At 43.6% G+C, this 20,325-nt stretch overlaps 3 protein-coding genes across 7 annotated transcripts; 1 reads left to right on the top strand and 2 right to left on the bottom strand.

The window, feature by feature from the left end:
• Positions 1 to 40: 40 nt before the first annotated feature.
• Positions 41 to 8,806, top strand: LOC106609438 (RNA polymerase II-associated protein 3). Of its 5 annotated transcripts, none has more exons than XM_014208279.2 (17): positions 41 to 233; positions 3,836 to 3,991; positions 4,089 to 4,232; positions 4,399 to 4,518; positions 4,880 to 5,007; positions 5,087 to 5,208; positions 5,348 to 5,418; positions 5,503 to 5,637; positions 5,832 to 5,959; positions 6,051 to 6,172; positions 6,346 to 6,416; positions 6,520 to 6,612; positions 6,720 to 6,943; positions 7,076 to 7,265; positions 7,628 to 7,725; positions 7,815 to 7,915; positions 8,021 to 8,806. In XM_014208279.2, the coding sequence occupies exons 1-17, from the start codon at positions 216 to 218 to the stop codon at positions 8,104 to 8,106; spliced, it is 2,007 nt and encodes a 668-aa protein (XP_014063754.2). In that variant the 5' UTR covers positions 41 to 215; the 3' UTR covers positions 8,107 to 8,806. The 5 variants fall into 5 exon arrangements, with proteins under 5 accessions (XP_014063754.2, XP_014063755.2, XP_014063756.2 ...); XM_014208280.2 differs by lacking the exon at positions 41 to 233 and adding an exon at positions 3,111 to 3,359; XM_014208281.2 differs by lacking the exon at positions 41 to 233 and adding an exon at positions 3,282 to 3,448.
• LOC106609441 (hemicentin-1-like) lies at positions 8,559 to 13,995 on the bottom strand. Its single transcript, XM_045722059.1, has 9 exons — positions 13,767 to 13,995; positions 13,414 to 13,467; positions 12,962 to 13,210; positions 12,527 to 12,793; positions 12,057 to 12,356; positions 11,617 to 11,886; positions 11,013 to 11,288; positions 9,418 to 9,666; positions 8,559 to 8,871 (listed from the first exon to the last, which is right to left on the bottom strand). The coding sequence occupies exons 1-9, from the start codon at positions 13,816 to 13,818 to the stop codon at positions 8,849 to 8,851; spliced, it is 1,740 nt and encodes a 579-aa protein (XP_045578015.1). The 5' UTR covers positions 13,819 to 13,995; the 3' UTR covers positions 8,559 to 8,848.
• A 1,024-nt stretch (positions 13,996 to 15,019) lies between these two features.
• LOC106609460 (uncharacterized) lies at positions 15,020 to 17,713 on the bottom strand. Its single transcript, XM_014208324.2, has 6 exons — positions 17,424 to 17,713; positions 17,267 to 17,305; positions 16,743 to 16,991; positions 16,262 to 16,516; positions 15,748 to 15,996; positions 15,020 to 15,412 (listed from the first exon to the last, which is right to left on the bottom strand). The coding sequence occupies exons 1-6, from the start codon at positions 17,476 to 17,478 to the stop codon at positions 15,318 to 15,320; spliced, it is 942 nt and encodes a 313-aa protein (XP_014063799.1). The 5' UTR covers positions 17,479 to 17,713; the 3' UTR covers positions 15,020 to 15,317.
• Between the last annotated feature and the right edge of the window lie 2,612 nt (positions 17,714 to 20,325).

Raw genomic sequence — 20,325 nt, 5'->3', positions numbered from 1 at the left:
GTGCACGTTCGCTGCTGGGAGGTGTTGTCAAAGGGAGAGTCGGATGAAGCGAGACTGAAGATGGTGGTTGGAAGAGCGCGCTTATTTGAAATGGAAAAGCGTCGCGGTAGCTTTTGATAAAGAAGAACATCAAGATGAAGCAGCTGCTTTATAAGATGAGCGCTACATCCCGAGGAGTTCGTGCTGATTGTATGGAGATTGTGACAGTCGGTTAAATGGCGTCCTTTGAGAAGGCAAGAACAATATTGTAATGAAACAGGCAGGGAGCATGTCTCGAACCCTCGCCCTTCTAGGCAGAAGTCCAGCGCGCTATCGAGTGTGCCGCAAAAGCATGCTCGAGCAGCAGAGTCGATATACGCGCTTATAAACCCAGGGTCGTTACAATATGTATGTCAGGGGAAGTGCAGTATTATCATAAGGAGATGTATACTTAGAGAGAGCGCTTGAGTCTGTTAAAAATGGTGCGGATAAGGGAGATGGTTTGTTGAAGAAGAATGGTAGAAAGCGTGAACTGAGGAGAAATGGAAGTGAATGAGGTTGAAGTATTGGAGGTGGTAGGTGTGGGGAAGTTCTCGCAGCCGAGGCTTGCACCGAAGGTCAGGATAAAGATGAGTCTGACAGTAGGAGTGAAGTTTTTGGAAAAAGGGGACCCTTGCCTTTTGGCTGATCCATTTGTGGTTTCAGGGTGGATGAAAACAGAGTTGGGTGCTGTGGAATTGGTGAAGGTAACCAGAAGTGGTCTTGTGATAATTGTTTGTTTCTGCTGGTCAGAGGGAGAAGGCACTCCGCGTTAAAACGAATGCGGGCAGGAAATGTCAATTGTTTTGCTCAAGAAAAGGGTGCCATTGAAAGGAGTGATTACTGGGGTAGCAGTAAATGTAAAAGTTGACCAACTGAAGAGAAAGATTCCCAGTGTTTGTGATGCTCGTCGTTTGGTGCGACGCATACAGGGCGGCGTGAGTGGTGAAACAGTCATTGTCTGTTCTTTTGTGTTTTGATGTTGAGTCTTTGCCCGACAAAGGGATGTTAGGATATATAAGTTATCCTGTACTAGCTTTTGTGCCAAATACATTACGTTGTTACAGGTGTCAAGCTTATGGGCATGTGGCAGCAGTGAGTAGGAGGGAGGTTCCTATGTGTGAAAGTGTGCAGAAGGGCATGAGACAAAGGAATGTGTAGCATTGGGAAAATAGTGGTATGTGTTAATTGTAAGGGTGCCCATGGGGCTGGGGATCAGAAATGTCCTGTGCGAGAAAGACAGGTTTAGGTTTCCAGGTTTAGAGTAGTGGAAAAGCTGTCATATATGCTGAGGCAGTGAAGGGGGACAGATCCTGAGAGGAGTGGTGTGAGTAGTAGATCTGTACCAGTACAGATGGATAGGCCAACAAGTGATATATTTTTCAGTAAGATTAGATTTTTTGCATATATAGCAATGGTTATCAACTGTACTGCAGGGATGGAATGTAAATCGCAGAAAATTGAGGTTGTGGTGGCAGCTGCAAAGAGGTATTTGGGTGTGCAAGACATCAGAAGACTTACAGGGTGTGTTAAGTGGTGGTGTCCAATCCTTTCAGGTTGTTGGCCTGAGGAAGGACTAAATATACACTGCTCAAAAAAATAAAGGGAGCACTTAAACAACACAATGTAACTCCCAAGTCAATCACACTTCTGTGAAATCAAACTGTCCACTTAGGAAGCAACACTGATTGACAATAAATGTCACATGCTGTTCTGCAAATGGAATAGACAACAGGTGGAAATTATAGGCAATTACCAAGACACCCTCAATAAAGGAGTGGTTCTGCAGGTGGTGACCATAGACCACTTCTCAGTTCCTATGCTTCCTGGATGATGTTTTGGTCACTTTTAAATGCTGGCGGTGCTTTCACTCTAGTGGTAGCATGAGACGGAGTCTACAACCCACACAAGTGGCTCAGGTAGTGCAGCTCATCCAGGATGGCACATCAATGCGAGCTGTGGCAAGAAGGTTTGCTGTGTCTGTCAGCGTAGTGTCCAGAGCATGGAGGCGCTACCAGGAGACAGGCCAGTACATCAGGAGACGTGGAGGAGGCCGTAGGAGGGCAACAACCCAGCAGCAGGACCGCTACCTCCGCCTTTGTGCAAGGGAGCAGGAGGAGCACTGCCAGAGCCCTGCAAAATGACCTCCAGCAGGCCACAAATGTGCATGTGTCTGCTCAAACGGTCAGAAACAGACTCCATGAGGGTGGTATGAGGGCCCGACGTCCACAGGTGGGGGTTGTGCTTACAGCCCAACACTGTGCAGGACGTTTGGCATTTGCCAGAGAACACCAAGATTGGCAAATTCGCCACTGGCGCCCTGTGCTCTTCACAGATGAAAGCAGGTTCACACTGAGCACGTGACAGACGTGACAGAGTCTGGAGACGCCGTGGAGAACGTTCTGCTGCCTGCAACATCCTCCAGCATGACCGGTTTGGCGGTGGGTCAGTCATGGTGTGGGGTGGCATTTCTTTGGGGGGCCGCACAGCCCTCCATGTGCTCGCCAGAGGTAGCCTGACTGCCATTAGGTACCGAGATGAGATCCTCAGACCCCTTGTGAGACCATATGCTGGTGCGGTTGGCCCTGGGTTCCTCCTAATGCAAGACAATGCTAGACCTCATGTGGCTGGAGTGTGTCAGCAGTTCCTGCAAGAGGAAGGAATTGATGCTATGGACTGGCCCGCCCGTTCCACAGACCTGAATCCAATTGAGCACATCTGGGACATCATGTCTCGCTCCATCCACCAACGCCACGTTGCACCACAGACTGTCCAGGAGTTGGCGGATGCTTTAGTCCAGGTCTGGGAGGAGATCCCTCAGGAGACCATCCGCCACCTCATCAGGAGCATGCCCAGGCGTTGTAGGGAGGTCATACAGGCACACACACTACTGAGCCTCATTTTGACTTGTTTTAAGGACATTACATCAAAGTTGGATCAGCCTGTAGTGTGGTTTTCCAAATCCAGACCTCCATGGTTTGATAAATTGGATTTACATTGATTATCTTTGTGTGATTTTGTTGTCAGCACATTCAACTATGTAAAGAAAAAAGTATTTAATAAGATTATTTCATTCATTCAGATCTAGGATGTGTTATTTTAGTGTTCCCTTTATTTTTTTGAGCAGTGTATTTAAATAGTGGAGTAGTGTGGTTTTATTTTTTTGGTGAGTGTAGTGTTTTTGTTACTTTTTAAAGCAAAGTATAAGGGAGTACTCCAGTCTAGTAGGTGGCAGTAATGCAACATTTATTGGATGTCAACCGCCGTTAAACCTCATCGACGAAGAAGTAGAAGAAGACACGCTGTCATGGCGCCCAACACAAACAGAAAACGACAGAATGGTGATAGTTTGTAGCTAATATTAAATGCTAGTAAGCCTCGTTTAAACTTAAACTGATAAATTACAATCAATTTGGGACGCAAGGGACAGGTACTCAAATATTATAATGTAATCAGCTCTTATTGGCAGGTCGAAACTCGTTAAAAGCGTTGCGTTAGTTTAGGCAGCTAGCTAGCTAGTTACCATCTATAAATTACTGCTTTTGCGAGACAGCCGTGACTAGCTGACTAGCACATTTCTCAACTGTAGCTAACGTTAGCTTCTTGGTGTTATAGTAGTTAGTCAACAGCAGCGTAACGTTACTAGCGCCACCGTTTTTGAGTAAACTCAAAGAACTCACTGTTAGCTAACTAAGTTAGTGTTTCTATTGAATATCTGTCGCCGTTGACTAGATAGTCAGCTAGCTATCTAACATCTTAAATTAAAGTGATCCTATCTCCTGTTTTGTCAACCTAGTATATTCAATGTATTTGACAGGTAGGCATGTCTGAAAACAAAGCCATTGAACTCCAACTGCAAATGCGACAAAATGCAGAGGACCTGCATAACTTCATGAAAGATCTTGACAGCTGGGAAACTGACATAAAGAAGAAGGATGAGCAACTAAGAAGTGGGAGTGTTGTCGAGTCTCAAGTATGTAACACTTGAAAATGTGTATGTTTTATGTTTAGCTATAGAGTTGAGATTGTGCTATGTTAGAAAGATCCTGAACTATGTATTCCTGCCTTAGAAAAGCCTCCCACCAGTGCGAAACAAGGACTACAAAAAGAAGAGGGAGAAAAAGAAGGCATCAGACAACAATGCAAAGACTGAACCAAAACAAGTACCCAGGATAAAGTCTTATGACTATCAGTCATGGGACAAATTTGATGTGGTAATGGATTAGGTGGATCTTGCCTGTTTCTCATTTGATTTCAATAGTGAGTTTTTAAACTAAGTCTCTGGTTTTAAGCTGAATGGCAGCAGTGCACCCTGTTAAACAGTATGTACTGCTTGCTGTTACACTAAACATTTTTTGGAATGTTTTTGTCTTCTGGTAGGACAAGGTTTTGGAGTCCATGGATAAAGAGGACAGCGCTGCTGAGTCCAATGACTCTGAATCTGAGGATTCTGGGGTTCCTGCTACTGACCAAGACAAAGCTCTTGCTGAGAAGGAGAAAGTATGGCTTCACCCTTTAGTATTGAAGTCAGACTCAGCAACACCAAACCTGACAGACATGCAGAAATATGAATTCCCACGTAAATGTTGTCATTTTAAAATATTACTTATTATTATTATGACACAAGGACCACCATTGAAGGGCATTTGTTTGCAGTATGTTGTGATTTTGATCCTAGACAATTACCCATACTATATACCACCATCGGGGCCTCGTTAGCAACTATCACCAGTCATTGGTGGTAGTAGTCAGTAATACTCAGTCAGTAGTCACCTGTAGTCAGTAGATGTTACTACTTTATTGTATGTAGAGATTGCAAATTCTTATATTTGCTGTACTGAATTTGACGGTTGTTTTTCAGGGTAATCAGCTGTTTAAAGAAGGGAAGTATGAGGATGCCATTGAGTGTTACACCAGAGGCATGGGTGCAGACCCTTATAACCCCATTCTGCCTACAAACCGAGCTGCCTGCTTCTTCAGACTCAAAAAGTAAGCAACATGTAAGGAAATAAGCAACATATGTAACACTTTAAATGACAACATTAACGTGAGAACCTATATCTGTCAGGTTTGCTGTTGCCGAGTCTGACTGCAACTTGTCCATCGCTTTGGACAGTAACTACTTCAAAGCATTTGCACGAAGAGGAGCGTCTCGATTCGCCCTGCAAAATTATGAATCTGCCCTAGAAGGTGAGGAGTAGTAACACAACAAAACATGTTTTCAAATGGGTAGAATGCCGGCAGAGGATGTATCGTTTTTATATGCTGTATTATCTTAGAATAATTGGTCACTTAAAACAATTTCTGCTTCCTTCCTCTACATAACTAGATTATGTAATGGTGCTCAAGCTGGATCCTGGGAACCTGGAGGCACAGAATGAAGTGATGAAATGCAAAGAGGTGAGACATTATCTGGTGTTGGATCTATTACTGTACCTCTGTATCCCCGCCTACCTCTGTATCTAACCTCTCCTCTATCGGTAGGTCATTGCTAAACTGGGTGGAAAGGCAGAAAGCCCAGAGGCTGCAGTGGTGACGCCACCTGTGGTGGACGTCAAGCAACAGCAGCTCATGGAGGAACAGCAGAGGAGACAGGAGGCGGTGGTGCAGAAAGACAGGGTAGAGCCACCAGCTACACGTATCTTTCGATGTTAGAGTAGGCCCCCTACATATTGGGAACCAGTTTCCCAGTGACTCTGAGACACTGCAGCGCTGAAGACATACCGCAGGTGTACTACAGCATGCTATTTGCCTGTGTTTAAGTGCATTGTTTTCTAAATGGTTACCACGGCACTAAACCTTGACTCTTTCAGGGGAACGCATACTTCAAAGAGGGGAAGTATGAGGCTGCAGTAGAGTACTACACCAAGGGCATGGAAGCAGACAGCACCAATGTCCTCCTGCCTGCCAACCGAGCCATGGCTTACTTAAAGCTGCAGAGGTAAGCAGCAGGGAAGGCAGGATAAGCGAGTATTGGATAAGTATAAGTTCTGTCAAAGCTGTGCATTGATTAAGCTTGATTGTCTCCCTAGATATAAAGAGGCTGAAGAGGACTGCAGTAAAGCCATAGCCCTGGATGGCACCTACTCAAAGGCCTTTGCCCGCAGAGGGACAGCTAGGGCTGCTCTGGGACTGCTAAAACAAGCTAAAGAAGGTACAGTAGACAGGCATCCAAGAGGCTATATCTTATTAGTAGGTCACATGTCATTAGCAACCATTTTTTGTAGGTTAGGCATGTTTCTATGTAACTACCTTGAGCAGGTTGAAGTCTTTATGTGAATGGTAGCAGTAGTCATGGAACTGTTATTATGTCCATGTTTTTTTTAGATTTTGAGGAGGTCCTGAAGCTAGAACCAGGAAACAAGCAGGCATTTCATGAGATGAAGAAGATTGCAATTGTACGTATGTGGTTCCCTGCTCACTAAGGTTTTTGTGTTAATGTTCTTACACCTGTTGTCTTTGTTGACAAATCCTTGACATAGCATCTCTGCTCTTGTGTAGGACATGGGCACCAGTGGTCTGCTGGCAACAGAGGAGCATGCACAGCGGAGAACAATACTGCCAGTTAACAAACCACCTCACCTGCAGTCAACTGTGAGTCTCTCAGATAAAACAGTAAAAATATTCTCAGTAGGCTGTTTCTGAACTTTGCTTTAAAGATTCACACAACAATGTTGCTATTGGATTTCTTTGTATCTCAGAAACCATTGAGGAGAGTGGACATTGAGGAGGTTGGTGGAAAGATCCTTGTCCAGAAGGAGCCCTCAGCTGTTTTCACTTCAACCACAGCCCCCTGTGTTAGGCCCCAGAAGACCACATCCATCGCAGACACCGTGAGAGAGGCCTCACCTCCCTCTACCTCCCCCAGCGCTAAGATCCTGAAGATAGAAGAAATATCAAACATCCCCTCACATTCCCCTGTCAAGTAAGTGATATTGTTTAATTGCTTAATCTCAAGCCGAACAGTTTGAGGATTTTGATACATGTTTTGAATAGAACTTTTGTCAACAGTTAGGCTTTTGACAATAGCACCACTGAGGCTGTTTTCTTATTTCAGAGGGCCTGAGGGGGATGCTGTGAGAGCACAGACACAGAAGCACAGGGAGGAAACCGTCAGTAAACCAACAGAACCGCCTGCTACACCCTCAACTGAGGTCGTACCTCCTGCCCCCACCAACAGCTTCCAGCTAGAGGCAGACCTAAGGAAGATTGGAAATGGCCCTGAAGTTATCTACAAGTATTTGAAGGTGGGTGTGGAATTAAAATATGATGAAAAACGCAATATTACACATCCAAAAGAATAAAGACATTTCAAATGTCATATGTGCAAATAAAGTACCAAGGGGAAAATAAACAATATGGGTTTTATTACTGTCCTTTTTTTTATGTAACCTTTTATTTATAGCCTATACAAAACGGTTGCTAATGACATGTGACCTACTAATAAGATATAGATGCCTGTCTTATTGTGATCATCTACTCTTCAACAGAGACCTGATCTCTTGTTTGGGGTTCTATTTGTACACTAACAAATCACCATACAACGAAAAACATGTAGATGCCACCAAGGACTGATGTTTATTTGTTGTGTGTCTGTGTTCTGTTTTAGCAAATCCAGCCTCAGGCATACGCAAAGATCTTCCAGAGCTCTCTGGAGCCAGACATGCTCAATCAGATTCTAAGGACGTTACAAAGCTTCTACATCAAGTAAGTACTGTGCGAATACCATGCTATTACGACTGTTATAGCTCATACAAGAAATGTGACTGTTATCACATTGTCCTTATCAAATTAAGGAATGAAGAGCCATCTGTCATACTGGAGATCCTCAGGAATCTGGCCAGTGTGAGGCGGTTCGACATGGCTGTCATGTTCATGTCCATCCCTGAGAAGAAAGGTACCGATTGGTTGTTGATCTGGCACAGTTTGTGATACATTATTTAACCCCAATACAAAATGATTAACAGATATTGATAACTGCAAACTCTTGTTTTTTTTCTAGTTCTACAAGAATTGTTTGACTTTCTTCGTCAAGCAGGACTTGAGGACGCTTCAGTAGGAGCACTGCAAAAGAAGTATGGAGTGTGACGTGAGTGCCGAACCCTAAAAATGGACATCCCCACAGACAGCAAAATTGCTTTTTTCTTAAGCAAGCAGTCGATTGAAGTAGTTTTTCAATGCTCTAGTACATGTTACTAATTCAAACATTGCTGTATGTACACAATGCATCACTTAATTTTGCCTGCCATATTGGAAGGTCTATAACATTTGATGTAATGCTATACTGTTTTTTTTCTTCTATTGCTCAAAACATGTAAAAGTTTCATCCTCGTATGAGAACAGCATTTACTATGCATGGCCAAAACAAGAATGTTCTGACTGCGGCCCAACAGAACCATAGGGGTAATAGTTCAGATATGCATCTGGCGCTCTCTCTGATTGCCAATACAATTTTTGTTTGTTATTTTCAATTCTTCTGTCCAGGACTGTCCATCTCATGTTCAAGACGTTAATTGCAGTGAATGAGTGTGAATACCTAATAAATTGACAATCTTTATTGATGATCACTGGAAGTGCAGATACGGAAAAGATACTTTTCAGCAAATAGCATTTTCACACATTAACTGTAAAATATAGGTTTTTGTGTCCTCTACACATGGACTAAGGTTGGCACGAAAGTATAGACTGTGGAAAGTAAACCAATTACAGGAAGTCTGTCGATCTTCATTAATAAAGCACACATTTTCCAAACAGCAGTACAAGATAATAAAGACACTGTTAGATTGCATTGTTGTCCCACCGCCATTGAATGGAATTCTTCTCTTGACTTTCAACATCCACACCAGTGAGAATCTTTGGGAATAAGGGGAGAAATGTTAATAGCTGGCTGAACTTTGTGGCATGTCTACTACACATGATAATTGTATTAGCGTGTAACTGACAATAATGGCGAATAACCGTGAACAAAAAAAAATGGTCATCGTCTTAATGCCTATATTTTAGCATGGGGGGATTCAACATTTTTCTCAGGTAATAGTTTACCCAATGGCAGTTTTTCATTTTTATAAAGTGGGGGAAGTTGATAATCATTTTACGAGCAGAACGGCACGGTCGGGAGAAGCTTCATTTCCAAAAGTTCCAAGCAGTCAACTATTAGTTATTGAGATGCCGGTTTCACCAAAGCTGTGTTGTATTCATTAGGTTTGTTTTAGCTCATTTTCAAACATGCTTTATGATTCATTACAAGCTCAAAACATTTTTCTACTAAAATGACAATTATGGCAGTAACTGGCCGGTTGCATGACAGTTGTTACCTGAGATGCCGTCCCCAGTTGAATAGAGTAGTAGAAAGTGTTATAAGACCAATTAAGTTGATGAGTCATAGTAGTTTGACCATACCTGTGACACTGAGTGTCTCATTGGCTGTGGCTGTCTTCCCGGTGATCGTGTTGTGTGCCTCGCAGCTGAAAGACTCAGTGGCCACGTAACGGTTGACGGTTATATCAACCACACGGCCGTGCATGGTCCGACCATACACACTCCAGGTGTAGCTGCAAGAGGGAGAGCACTGGGCAATACACTTGAAGCTGGCCTTGATCCCTACCTCTAGGGCACCTGGTCCTGAGATGGTCACGTTAGATGGTCCATCTGAAAGAAAGGTCAACATTAGATTTAAGCTCAGCAGAAAATAAATGTCCTCTCACTGTCAACTATGTTTATTTTCAGCAAACCTAACATGTGTAAATATTTGTATGAACATAAGATTCAACAACTGAGACAAACTGAACATGAACTGACCAACAGAAATGGAATAATGTGTCCCTGAACAAAGGGGGGGGGGGTCAAAATCAAAAGTAACAGTATCTGGTATGGCCACCAGCTGCATTAAGTACTGCAGTGCATCTCCTCATGGACTGCACCAGATTTGCCAGTTCTTGCTGTGAGATGTTACCCCACTCTTCCACCAAGGCACCTGCAAGTTCCCTGACATTTCTGGGGGGAGCGGCCAAAGCTCAGTCCGATGATGCTGTGACACACCACCCCAGACCACGAAGGACCCTCCACCTCCAAATCGATCCCACTCTAGAGTACAGGCCTCGATGTAACGCTCATTCCTTCGATGATAAACGCGAATCCGACCATCACCCCTGGTGAGACAAAACCGCGACTTGTCAGTGAAGAGCACTTTTTGCCCGTCCTGTCTGGTCCAGCGACGGTGGGTTTGTGCCCATAGGTGATGTTATTGCCGGTGATGTCTGGTGAGGACCTGCCTTACAACAGGCCTACAAGCCCTCAGTCCAGCCTCTCAGCCTATTGCGGACAGTCTGAGCATTGATGGAGGGATTGTGCGTTCCTGGTATAACTCGGGCAGTTGTTGTTGCCATCCTGTACCTGTCCCGCAGATGTGAGGTTCGGATGTACCGATCCTGTGCAGGTGTTGTTACATGTGGTCTGCCACTGCGAGGACGATCAGCTGTCCGTCCTGTCTCCCTGTAGCGCTGTCTTAGGCGTCTCACAGTACGGACATTGCAATTTATTCCCCAGGCCACATCTGCAGTCCTCATGCCTCCTCGCAGCATGCCTAAGGCACGTTCACACAGATGAGCAGGGACCCTGGGCATCTTTCTTTTGGTGTTTTTCAGAGGCCTCTTTAGTGTCCTAAGTTTTCATAACTGACCTTAATTGCCTACCGTCTGTAAGCTGTTAGTGTCTTAACAACCATTCCACAGGTGCATGTTCATTAATTGTTTATGGTTCATTGAACAAGCATGGGAAACAGTGTTTAAACCCTTTACAATGAAGATCTGTTTTTACGAATTATCTTGGAAAGAAATGGTCCTGAAAAAGGTCAGTTTCTTTTTTTGCTGAGTTTAGCATGGCTCATTTGTTCTGCACTACCTCATTTCATACGTCATACAACAGTGACAAGACCACTCAGTTTCAAGGTCTGCACAGAAATATTTTTTGACAAATACAATCTAACTGCTGCTCACCAATTAACACAACTGAGGTATTGGCAGTGCTGTTGTCATTGGTCACTGAATTGTAAGCCACACAGCTGAGTGGTCCTCCGTCCATGGTGGTCTCAGGTGTGAGGGAGAAGGAGGCGTTCATCTCTGCCAGCCTCCCCTCGTATATCCAGGTGTAGGTACAGGTGGGGTAGCACAGGGCCGAACACTGAAGGTCTGTCTTTGATCCAGGCAGGAGATACAGGACTTTACCTACTGGGCCTTTGCCAGATTGGATGATAACAGCTTGAAGTGGTCCATCTGGAAAATGTAATGAAATATCTTTATGATTAGCTTGTAAACACACACACACACACACACACACACACACACACACACACACACACACACACACACACACACACACACACACACACACACACACACACACACACACACACACACACACAGGGGTGGCAGGTAGCCTAGGGGTTAACAATTGTGTTGTGCCATTGAGCAAAGCACTTAACCCCTAATTGCTCCTGTAAATAGTTTCTGGATCTCTTCTATGATCTTTCTTGAAATACTGGTGTATGGTGAGCAAAAATGTCTGTATAAATATAATTTATCTCTGCATACTCATACTCACAATTTACATTCAGTTGGTACCCAACCCCTTTGATGGGTGCTCCCCCCTGAGAAACGATGCATTGGTACAGCCCACCATCAGACTGGAGCAGAGGACTAAAAGACATAGTGATGTTGTTGGGGGAGAGACTGACCCTGCCGGACACAGCTATAGGGAGGCCATTTTTTAACCACAAAATGGAGGCTGGATTCTGAGAGCCCACACACTGCAGTGAGAAGGGCTGGTGTGCCAAGGGCTTGTTCTGGGATGCCGGCTGTACAGAGATAGGATCTGGAAGACAGGGGAGTGGAAAAGAGGTGAAGAGGACAGAAGTTAAACAGAGAGATACCAAGTTAAATGCTTTTGAGTTGGCTTTTATAAAATGGTGGGTTTCACCTTCAAACATCTGATTCTAAATAATGACTTGTGACAATTCTTTTGTCACAAAAACTCTGACTTACCAGTGACGGTCAGGATCTTGGTGCTAACAGCAGTGACCCCTGAGGCAACATTCTTGGCCTCACACGTCAGTGCCTCATTGTGCCTGTACTCATCAACAGTAACCACCAGTTTACTGCCAACCATGGGCTTATCGCCCTTATGGAAAATGGGCAACTGGATCTCGTCGCCATTGAAGATCTTTCCATTGAATGTCCAGGTAAACGTACAGGAGGGGGTGCAGTCAACAAGGCACACAAAGTTGTAAGTGTCTCCTACTGTCACTGAGCTGGAACCCGTGATCAAAATGGCCTCCGGTCCGCCTGGGAAGAGGAAGAAGTAAACACTTGATTGTGTGTTTAATTGTAAACTCTTAGAACTTTCTAAAAATACAGTTTACACAGAATATATGACTAACATAATAAAGTAATAATTATCCAATGTGACTTCAATGGACCACTCCAAAGTTGAAAAGAATGACAATTCCACTCACGGGCCACATAAGGTGTAACATAGGTTGAGATGAAGAGGAGTGAGACAGTGTCCTGAGCCTCACAGATCAATTCCTCTGCAATCTCCCAGGAGTCAGGTGTGACGGAGATGGTTTGACCATATTTGGTTGTCACTGTGCTTTGTGCTTCAGAACTAATTGTCCAGGTGTAGGAGCAGGACGGGTAGCAATCAGCAGAGCAGGAAAAGTTGGACGTCACTCCACTGGACAGTGTATCAGGACCTGTGATCTTTATATTGGACGGTCCAGCTAGAAAATAGATAATTGTCGTGGGTTGAATTAGGTTGGAGAGTGTAGAACAGAGCTCCGCAAACTTTGCATGTGCAGTACAGAGGCTCAAAAGCATAACATCTGTTGGCATAGTATGATTTCTAAATATTTGTTTAGATTGATAAAAACTGATTATAAGTAGCCTACCCGTCACGTTGACTGTTTTGCTGACCGTCACTGACTTCCCAGTGGTGGGGTTTATAGCCGTACAGATCAGGACCTGTGGAGGAACCTGCTCCTTCAGCTGGAGGTTGAGCTCTGGGCCCTGGGTGGTGAGCCCTCCTCTGGTCCAGGTGAAGGTGCAGGCTGGAAAGCAATTGGCTGAGCACTGGAAGCCATAAGGAACTTCCACCGTCACTGTGTTCACCCCACTGATCTTCACAAAGGACGGCCCATCTGACAGAATGGAAAACAAGCCCCTGAGTCATACACATAATGTGAACAAAATTAGGACGAAGTGGATTTGAATGTTTTATTGTTCACCATAATGTTATAATGTTAGCGTAAGGATAAACAATGGGTGATGAATGCATATAGATTTATGGCATACATTTATTTTGTACACTTAGAAATTATGCCAGAAACCTAATGTATCTTACATGGTGTGGTTTCCTCCGATGTCCTGCCCTGCTCTCTCTCACTGGCAAGTGTTCCTACAGAAACACATAAAGAAAAATAATCCCATGCCATCACAATGGTTCACCTTACATGAACTATCTTATAAAGCATTAATAACGTTTAAATGGCCTAGGCCCGAGATCCACATTACATGCTGTTTACTGTTTAAAACATTTGGATTTTCATTACAAAACAATTTGTTATTGGCTACTTTGACAATTCAGAAAAATTCAGAATTTGTTTTACAATACAAATTGCATGAGCAAATGTAATTCCTGACTTGAAGAAGATTTGACCTCAACACTAACAGATTCAGTTGAATGTGGCATCTTACCTGCCAGGCAGGTGAGCAGCAGAGACAGACTAAATGTGCAGAGGAGAACCATGGTTCTGCTGCCGAGATCCAGGTTACTAAGTGGCTGAAATGTCCACCCAACAGCTGTTCTACCCTTATACCTCAGAAAAAACTGGCTGACAATCTTATCAGGAACCAATTCAAAAACAAGACATTATCCAACAGTGCCAGAAAAGCGCCGCTAGTGTTTGGACCTTTATGTGGGTTATCAGCTTCAAGGCATTGTGTTCTGGTTAGGGTGTGCGTGCTAGTTTCTTGTGTTCATAGGCGTTGATCTACTGCGACTGAGCCTTTTGATACTGCCAAGTGACATGTCTCTGAGCTAGGGAGCATTCACCTTGTCTTCTTCTCGTCCATTCAGACAGGTGAAGGTTACAGACAAAAGAAAGTATGTAGAATAGCTCTTATGTAGATACAGAGGTTGTTGGTATAATAATTATATTAGTAAAGGATACTTATTGTTTTTCCATTTAAAATGCATTAATTCACTGTAACTATAACTGTAATTCAAGATGATAAAAGGGTTATGCATGGAAAAACTTGAAAAGATAGAGAGGGTGTGTGTGTAGGTGATACCATTGCCTCTCTGGAACATTGATTGTTCTTATGTACCATAAAAGAAACTCGTGATATATAATCAGTGATAATCAAAAACGGACTAATCGCACTCCATGGTCAAGTGTGTTTTAATATTTACTCGTGTTGATTACATTCAAGAGCAAAATGTAGATGTAGATGCAGGGTGGGGCCCTCATCTGTTGAGAAGTTAATGCTACTCATCAGTCAGACGATATGTGAACATAGCACTTCAACTAACAATCCGGAACTATCTCACATTTCAAATATTTAATTCACTATGATGGTAATTGATTTAAGGTACTTGTTTCAGAAGTTATTTGAGAGAAAATACTAAGAATTTCAAAAACAGTTTGTCATGTAGTTTATTGCAGTAATGCAGTTTGTAGACAAATATTGGGAGTGTAAATTATTTGGGCAACAAGATCTATATAAATGTAACTTTTCTTTTCCAAAGGTACAGACTTTGAAGTAATGTATTTTAAAGGGTGTGTTGATCTGGACCTGCCCTGCCTTGAGCCTGTCCACCTCAACACGTCATTTAAAATACATTACTTCAAAGTCTGTGCCTTCCATGAAGATGGCATGCTTGCAGGTTTCAACTCCATCTCAAGTCTGGAAAAAGTTACACATTGCAAAAAAGACATGTTACTAAATTAATGTAAATGTTTCTTTATTAAATATTTAATCCAGATAGGCTATACACGTGATGATGCTTGCACAAACACACATAGTGCTTTGATAGTGAAAGATTCAGCCAAGCCTTTCCACTTCACTTATCATCAGCAAATATGGTTAACATCCTGATATGAGAGGCACTGTTTGTTCTTTGTTCTTTACCAATAAACCACATGTTCCATCACTGTCTGTAATAATGATGACATGTTTTCAAATTATTCAGATATGCGTGTGGAGAACAGATCACTTCCTTGTATAAAACCACCTTCTCCTGGATTATGGTGATATTACGGTGTAGAGTGAGAGTGTGAAGGTGAACAGAAGCAGGTCTATAGTCTGTTCAGCCTGTGTGGCCATGGATTTTTCATCATCTGTAACACACAAAAAAATACATTACAAAAGGAACACCAAAATGCCAACAGACATTTACTCCTGAGGTGCTGACCTGCTACACCCTCTACGACCACTGTGATTATTATTTGAACTTGCTGGTGATCTATGAATGAACATCTTGAAGAACAATCTAGCCTTAATGGCCATGTACTCATGTACTCTCATGTATCTAGCACTAATCCAGTAATCCAGACATCATGTCCGTAAATTACAAGACATTGAATTATCACTCCATTCCAAATATCACAAAGACCATGCACCACTAATTTCAGGTTAAGTGTCATAAAAACAAACCAACAAACCACCCACCCACCTAAAACCTGCAGTATCTTTGATACTGTAGAGGACCTCCCAGAGTCATCATTCCTTGCGGTACATGTGAGGTTTAGGGACTCTTCCCATTGGCGAGCTGTGAAGAACAGCTCGTTGCCTTGTCCAATCTGCCCGTCGATACTCATTCTGTAGCTACAGGAGGGAGAGCACTGGGCGGCACAGTCAAAACTGCATGGCACACCCACAGTCACAAAGTCAGGTCCCACAATGGTTAGTTCCAAGGGACCATCTGAAAATTACAGTGCACAATCAGGTAATGTAGGCCTACCGGAATAATGCAGGGGCTTACCTGGGCCGAAGCCCCTGGGCTGAAGCCTGTATGGGGTTCGAGAGGACCCCCCAAAAAATCCTACCAGGGGGCCTATTAAACAAAGCGCCGGGGCCTATGATTTCTTAATCTGGCCCTGGATGTGGAGATGAACAATTGCATTACACTAATGACAATAGAGAATCTACAATTGTTTGAGTAAGCTCTAAATCTCCCAATAACCTACATGTCACAGGTATTGTCCTTGTTGCCATGTCATAGAGCCCAGACACACTGTTGATGGCTTTGCAGTTCAGGGTAACAGAGGTGGCCAACTCTTCGGGAGTTACGGTAATCTCGTTCCCCTGTCCTCCGAGCCATCTGCCCTTTATCCCCCAGGTGTAGTTGCAGGAGGGATGACAATCGGCGTAACACTGGAAGCTTTTTGGGGCCCCTGGGGTCATCAAGTCAGGGCCCGTGATCGATACGTTGGTGGGTCCAGCTAAATGGAGGAACACATACACATTTACATAATAGTCTAGATCCTACGACCAATGTGAAAAACATGAGCAAAATAATTGAATCTAGCACTAATCCAGTAATCCAGACATCATGTCCGTAAATTACAAGGCATTGAATTATCACTCCATTCCAAATATCACAAAGACCATGCACCACTAATTTCAGGTTAAGTGTCATAAACACAAACCAACAAACCACCCACCCACCTAAAACCTGCAGTATCTTTGATACTGTAGAGGACCTCCCAGAGTCATCATTCCTTGCGGTACATGTGAGGTTTAGGGACTCTTCCCATTGGCGAGCTGTGAAGAACAGCTCGTTGCCTTGTCCAATCTGCCCGTCGATACTCATTCTGTAGCTACAGGAGGGAGAGCACTGGGCGGCACAGTCAAAACTGCATGGCACACCCACTGTCACAAAGTCAGGTCCCACAATGGTTAGTTCCAAGGGATCATCTGAAAATTACAGTGCACAATCAGGTAATGTAGGCCTACCGGATTTTCGGCACACAGTGTGTAAATTTACTTGTAATAGGGATAAATTACTACAACGATAACAAAATAAAAAGTCATGGCATTTCAAATTGACCACTCATTTCTGTACAGTAGTTAGCTGCTAGCTGCTAGCACTACCGCCCTACCACAGGTACAATCCAGAGGACCCAACACTCCAAATAATGATGTTGCCATACTGTAATACGTTGACTGGTATGTGTCTGTGGTTTACTTACCGGTACTGTCCTTCCCTCCATCAGTGGTCACAGCTGATCCTGGAAGTTCATAAAAACAGCCTCACAGTCTATCATCAAGACATTATAATGTATATGTAACACTAAAAATATCATTAAGCTTAGACCCAAATATGTAGTTTTTTTCATATCATATTACCTGCTAGGTACACTAGCAGCAGAAGCAAATTGAGCAGGGTGTGTGTATCCTTCATCGTCTCGCAGTGATGGAGTGAATTGAATGGACACCAGGAAATGTGGCACTGTTACAGAGTCAAGTAGTAGAGTGAGAAGGTGCACACCTTATCAGAGAGAACAGACTGAGAGCAAACCTGCCCTGCCTTGAGCCTGTCCACCTCAACACGCCATTTAAAATACATTACTTCTGTAGTGACCATTAAATAGGGCGATACAGAACTGGCAGCTTTACTGTGAACTAACATGTAGAGGGCAATGTACTGAGGTATAAAATAGGTGGTCTCCAACTCTCCATCTCTGGTCCTTGAGAGCTGAAGTCAATTAATTCCCTATTTGTAATAGACAACCAATTGGAGGGAAAGATTAGAAACAATATGTGTAACACATGAGTGTACGACGAATATAGGAGTGTCGAGAACTTGGTTTCAGGGCGTGGCTTGTACCAGAATCTGTTAGTCAAAGTCAAATACAGTGCAATGATGTCATACTTTTGGTTCTTTTAATGTAATTACATTTAACCTCACACAGTTTTGTATGTGTCACGAGTGTCGTAGGTTAGAGACCAAGACGCACCGGGAAAATATATACTCATCTTCTTTTTATTTGGTGAAGAAGGAAAACACAAGAAACGTATACAAAACACAAACGAACTGGACAGTCTTGTCACGCAAACAGCTAAACAAGAACAATCTCCCACAAACTAACAGGTGAAAACAGGCGACCTAAGTATGACTCTCAATCAGCAACAACGATGTACAGCTGTTCCTGATTGAGAGCCACACCAGGCCAACACAGAAATACAACACTAGACCAGCCCCCTAGAAATACAATACAAGAACATACCCAACAACCCGGAACACCTAAATCAAACACCCCATCTTACATAAATACATATCTAATAAACCACGAACCACTTAAATCAAATACCCTTTCTCATCGATACACCACTAAACCCAGAAACACTCTACACAAAATAACCCTCTATATAAACACATAACCAAAAACATGTACAACAAATACCCTCTGCCACGTCCTGACCAAACTACAATAACAAATAGGCCCTTTACTGGTCAGGACGTGACAGTATGAAATAGTCTTTGACTTGGTTGTGTCAACAGTGTCAGGAACTCTGGTTTGAACCTAATTTCGCATAAACATTTCACACAACCATTTCTTGCAGTTGTATTCCATCATCCATGTAATGCTTTTCACATTGTAGAGCCCATCACAAGTTATACTAGTTGTCGTGTTGGAAGTGGACTCTGGATACAATAACCCTGAATCCTTGGAGCTCCACAGTATTCAAAAAAGATAAATGTCAATGTGTCTTCATGCATCTACACTCAATGTCTACATATTTAATCACTAGACTCCTTTATTTTGTGTGTTTAAAACCGTTATATATGTTTACAAAAATGACATTTTAATCCCAGTGCTAAGGTTTTTGGGGTATCTGTACTTTACTATTTATATTTTGGACAACTTTTGCTTTTAGTCCACTACATTTCCAAGTAAAATTATGTACTTTTTACTCCATACATTTTCTCTGACACCCCAAAGTACTCGTTACATTTTGAATGCTAAGCCGGACAGGGAACTGGTCCAATTCATGCACTTATCAAGAGAAAATCCCTGGTCATCCCTAAAACAAGAAAATCGTGCAGCCTGGTTTGCTTAATACACTGCTCAAAAAAATAAAGGGAACACTTAAACAACACAATGTAACTCCAAGTCAATCACACTTCTGTGAAATCAAACTGTCCACTTAGGAAGCAACAATGATTGACAATAAATTTCACATGCTGTTGTGCAAATGGAATAGACAACAGGTGGAAATTATAGGCAATTAGCAAGACACCCCCAATAAAGGAGTGGTTCTGCAGGTGGGGACCACAGACCACTTCTCAGTTCCTATGCTTCCTGGCTGATGTTTTGGTCACTTTTGAATGCTGGCGGTGCTTTCACTCTAGTGGTAGCATGAGACGGAGTCTACAACCCACACAAGTGGCTCAGGTAGTGCAGCTCATCCAGGATGGCACATCAATGCGAGCTGTGGCAAGAAGGTTTGCTGTGTCTGCCAGCGTAGTGTCCAGAGCATGGAGGCGCTACCAGGAGACAGGCCAGTACATCATGAGATGTGGAGGAGGCCGTAGGAGGGCAACAACCCAGCAGCAGGACCGCTACCTCTGCCTTTGTGCAAGGAGGAGCAGGAGAAGCACTACCAGAGCCCTGCAAAATGACCTCCAGCAGGCCACAAATGTGCATGTGTCTGCTCAAACGGTCAGAAACAGACTCCATGAGGGTGGTATGAGGGCCCGACGTCCACAGGTGGGGGTTGTGCTTACAGCCCAACACCGTGCAGGACGTTTGGCATTTGCCAGAGAACACCAAGATTGGCAAATTCGCCACTGGCGCCCTGTGCTCTTCACAGATGAAAGCAGGTTCACACTGAGCACGTGACAGACGTGACAGAGTCTGGAGACGCCGTGGAGAACGTTCTGCTGCTTGCAACATCCTCCAGCATGACCGGTTTGGCGGTGGGTCAGTCATAGTGTGGGGTGGCATTTCTTTGGGGGGCCGCACAGCCCTCCATGTGCTCGCCAGAGGTAGCCTGACTGCCATTAGGTACCGAGATGAGATCCTCAGACCCCTTGTGAGACCATATGCTGGTGTGGTTGGCCCTGGGTTCCTCCTAATGCAAGACAATGCTAGACCTCATGTGGCTGGAGTGTGTCAGCAGTTCCTGCAAGAGGAAGGCATTGATGCTATGGACTGGCCCGCCCGTTCCCCAGACCTGAATCCAATTGAGCACATCTGGGACATCATGTCTCGCTCCATCCACCAACGCCACGTTGCACCACAGA

This window comes from Salmo salar, chromosome ssa07 (assembly GCF_905237065.1).
Source record: "Salmo salar chromosome ssa07, Ssal_v3.1, whole genome shotgun sequence".
In the NCBI taxonomy this organism is placed as follows: domain Eukaryota; kingdom Metazoa; phylum Chordata; class Actinopteri; order Salmoniformes; family Salmonidae; genus Salmo; species Salmo salar.
The sequence above is the reverse complement of the archived record's forward strand: the minus strand, read 5'-3'. Positions and strand labels throughout refer to the sequence as shown.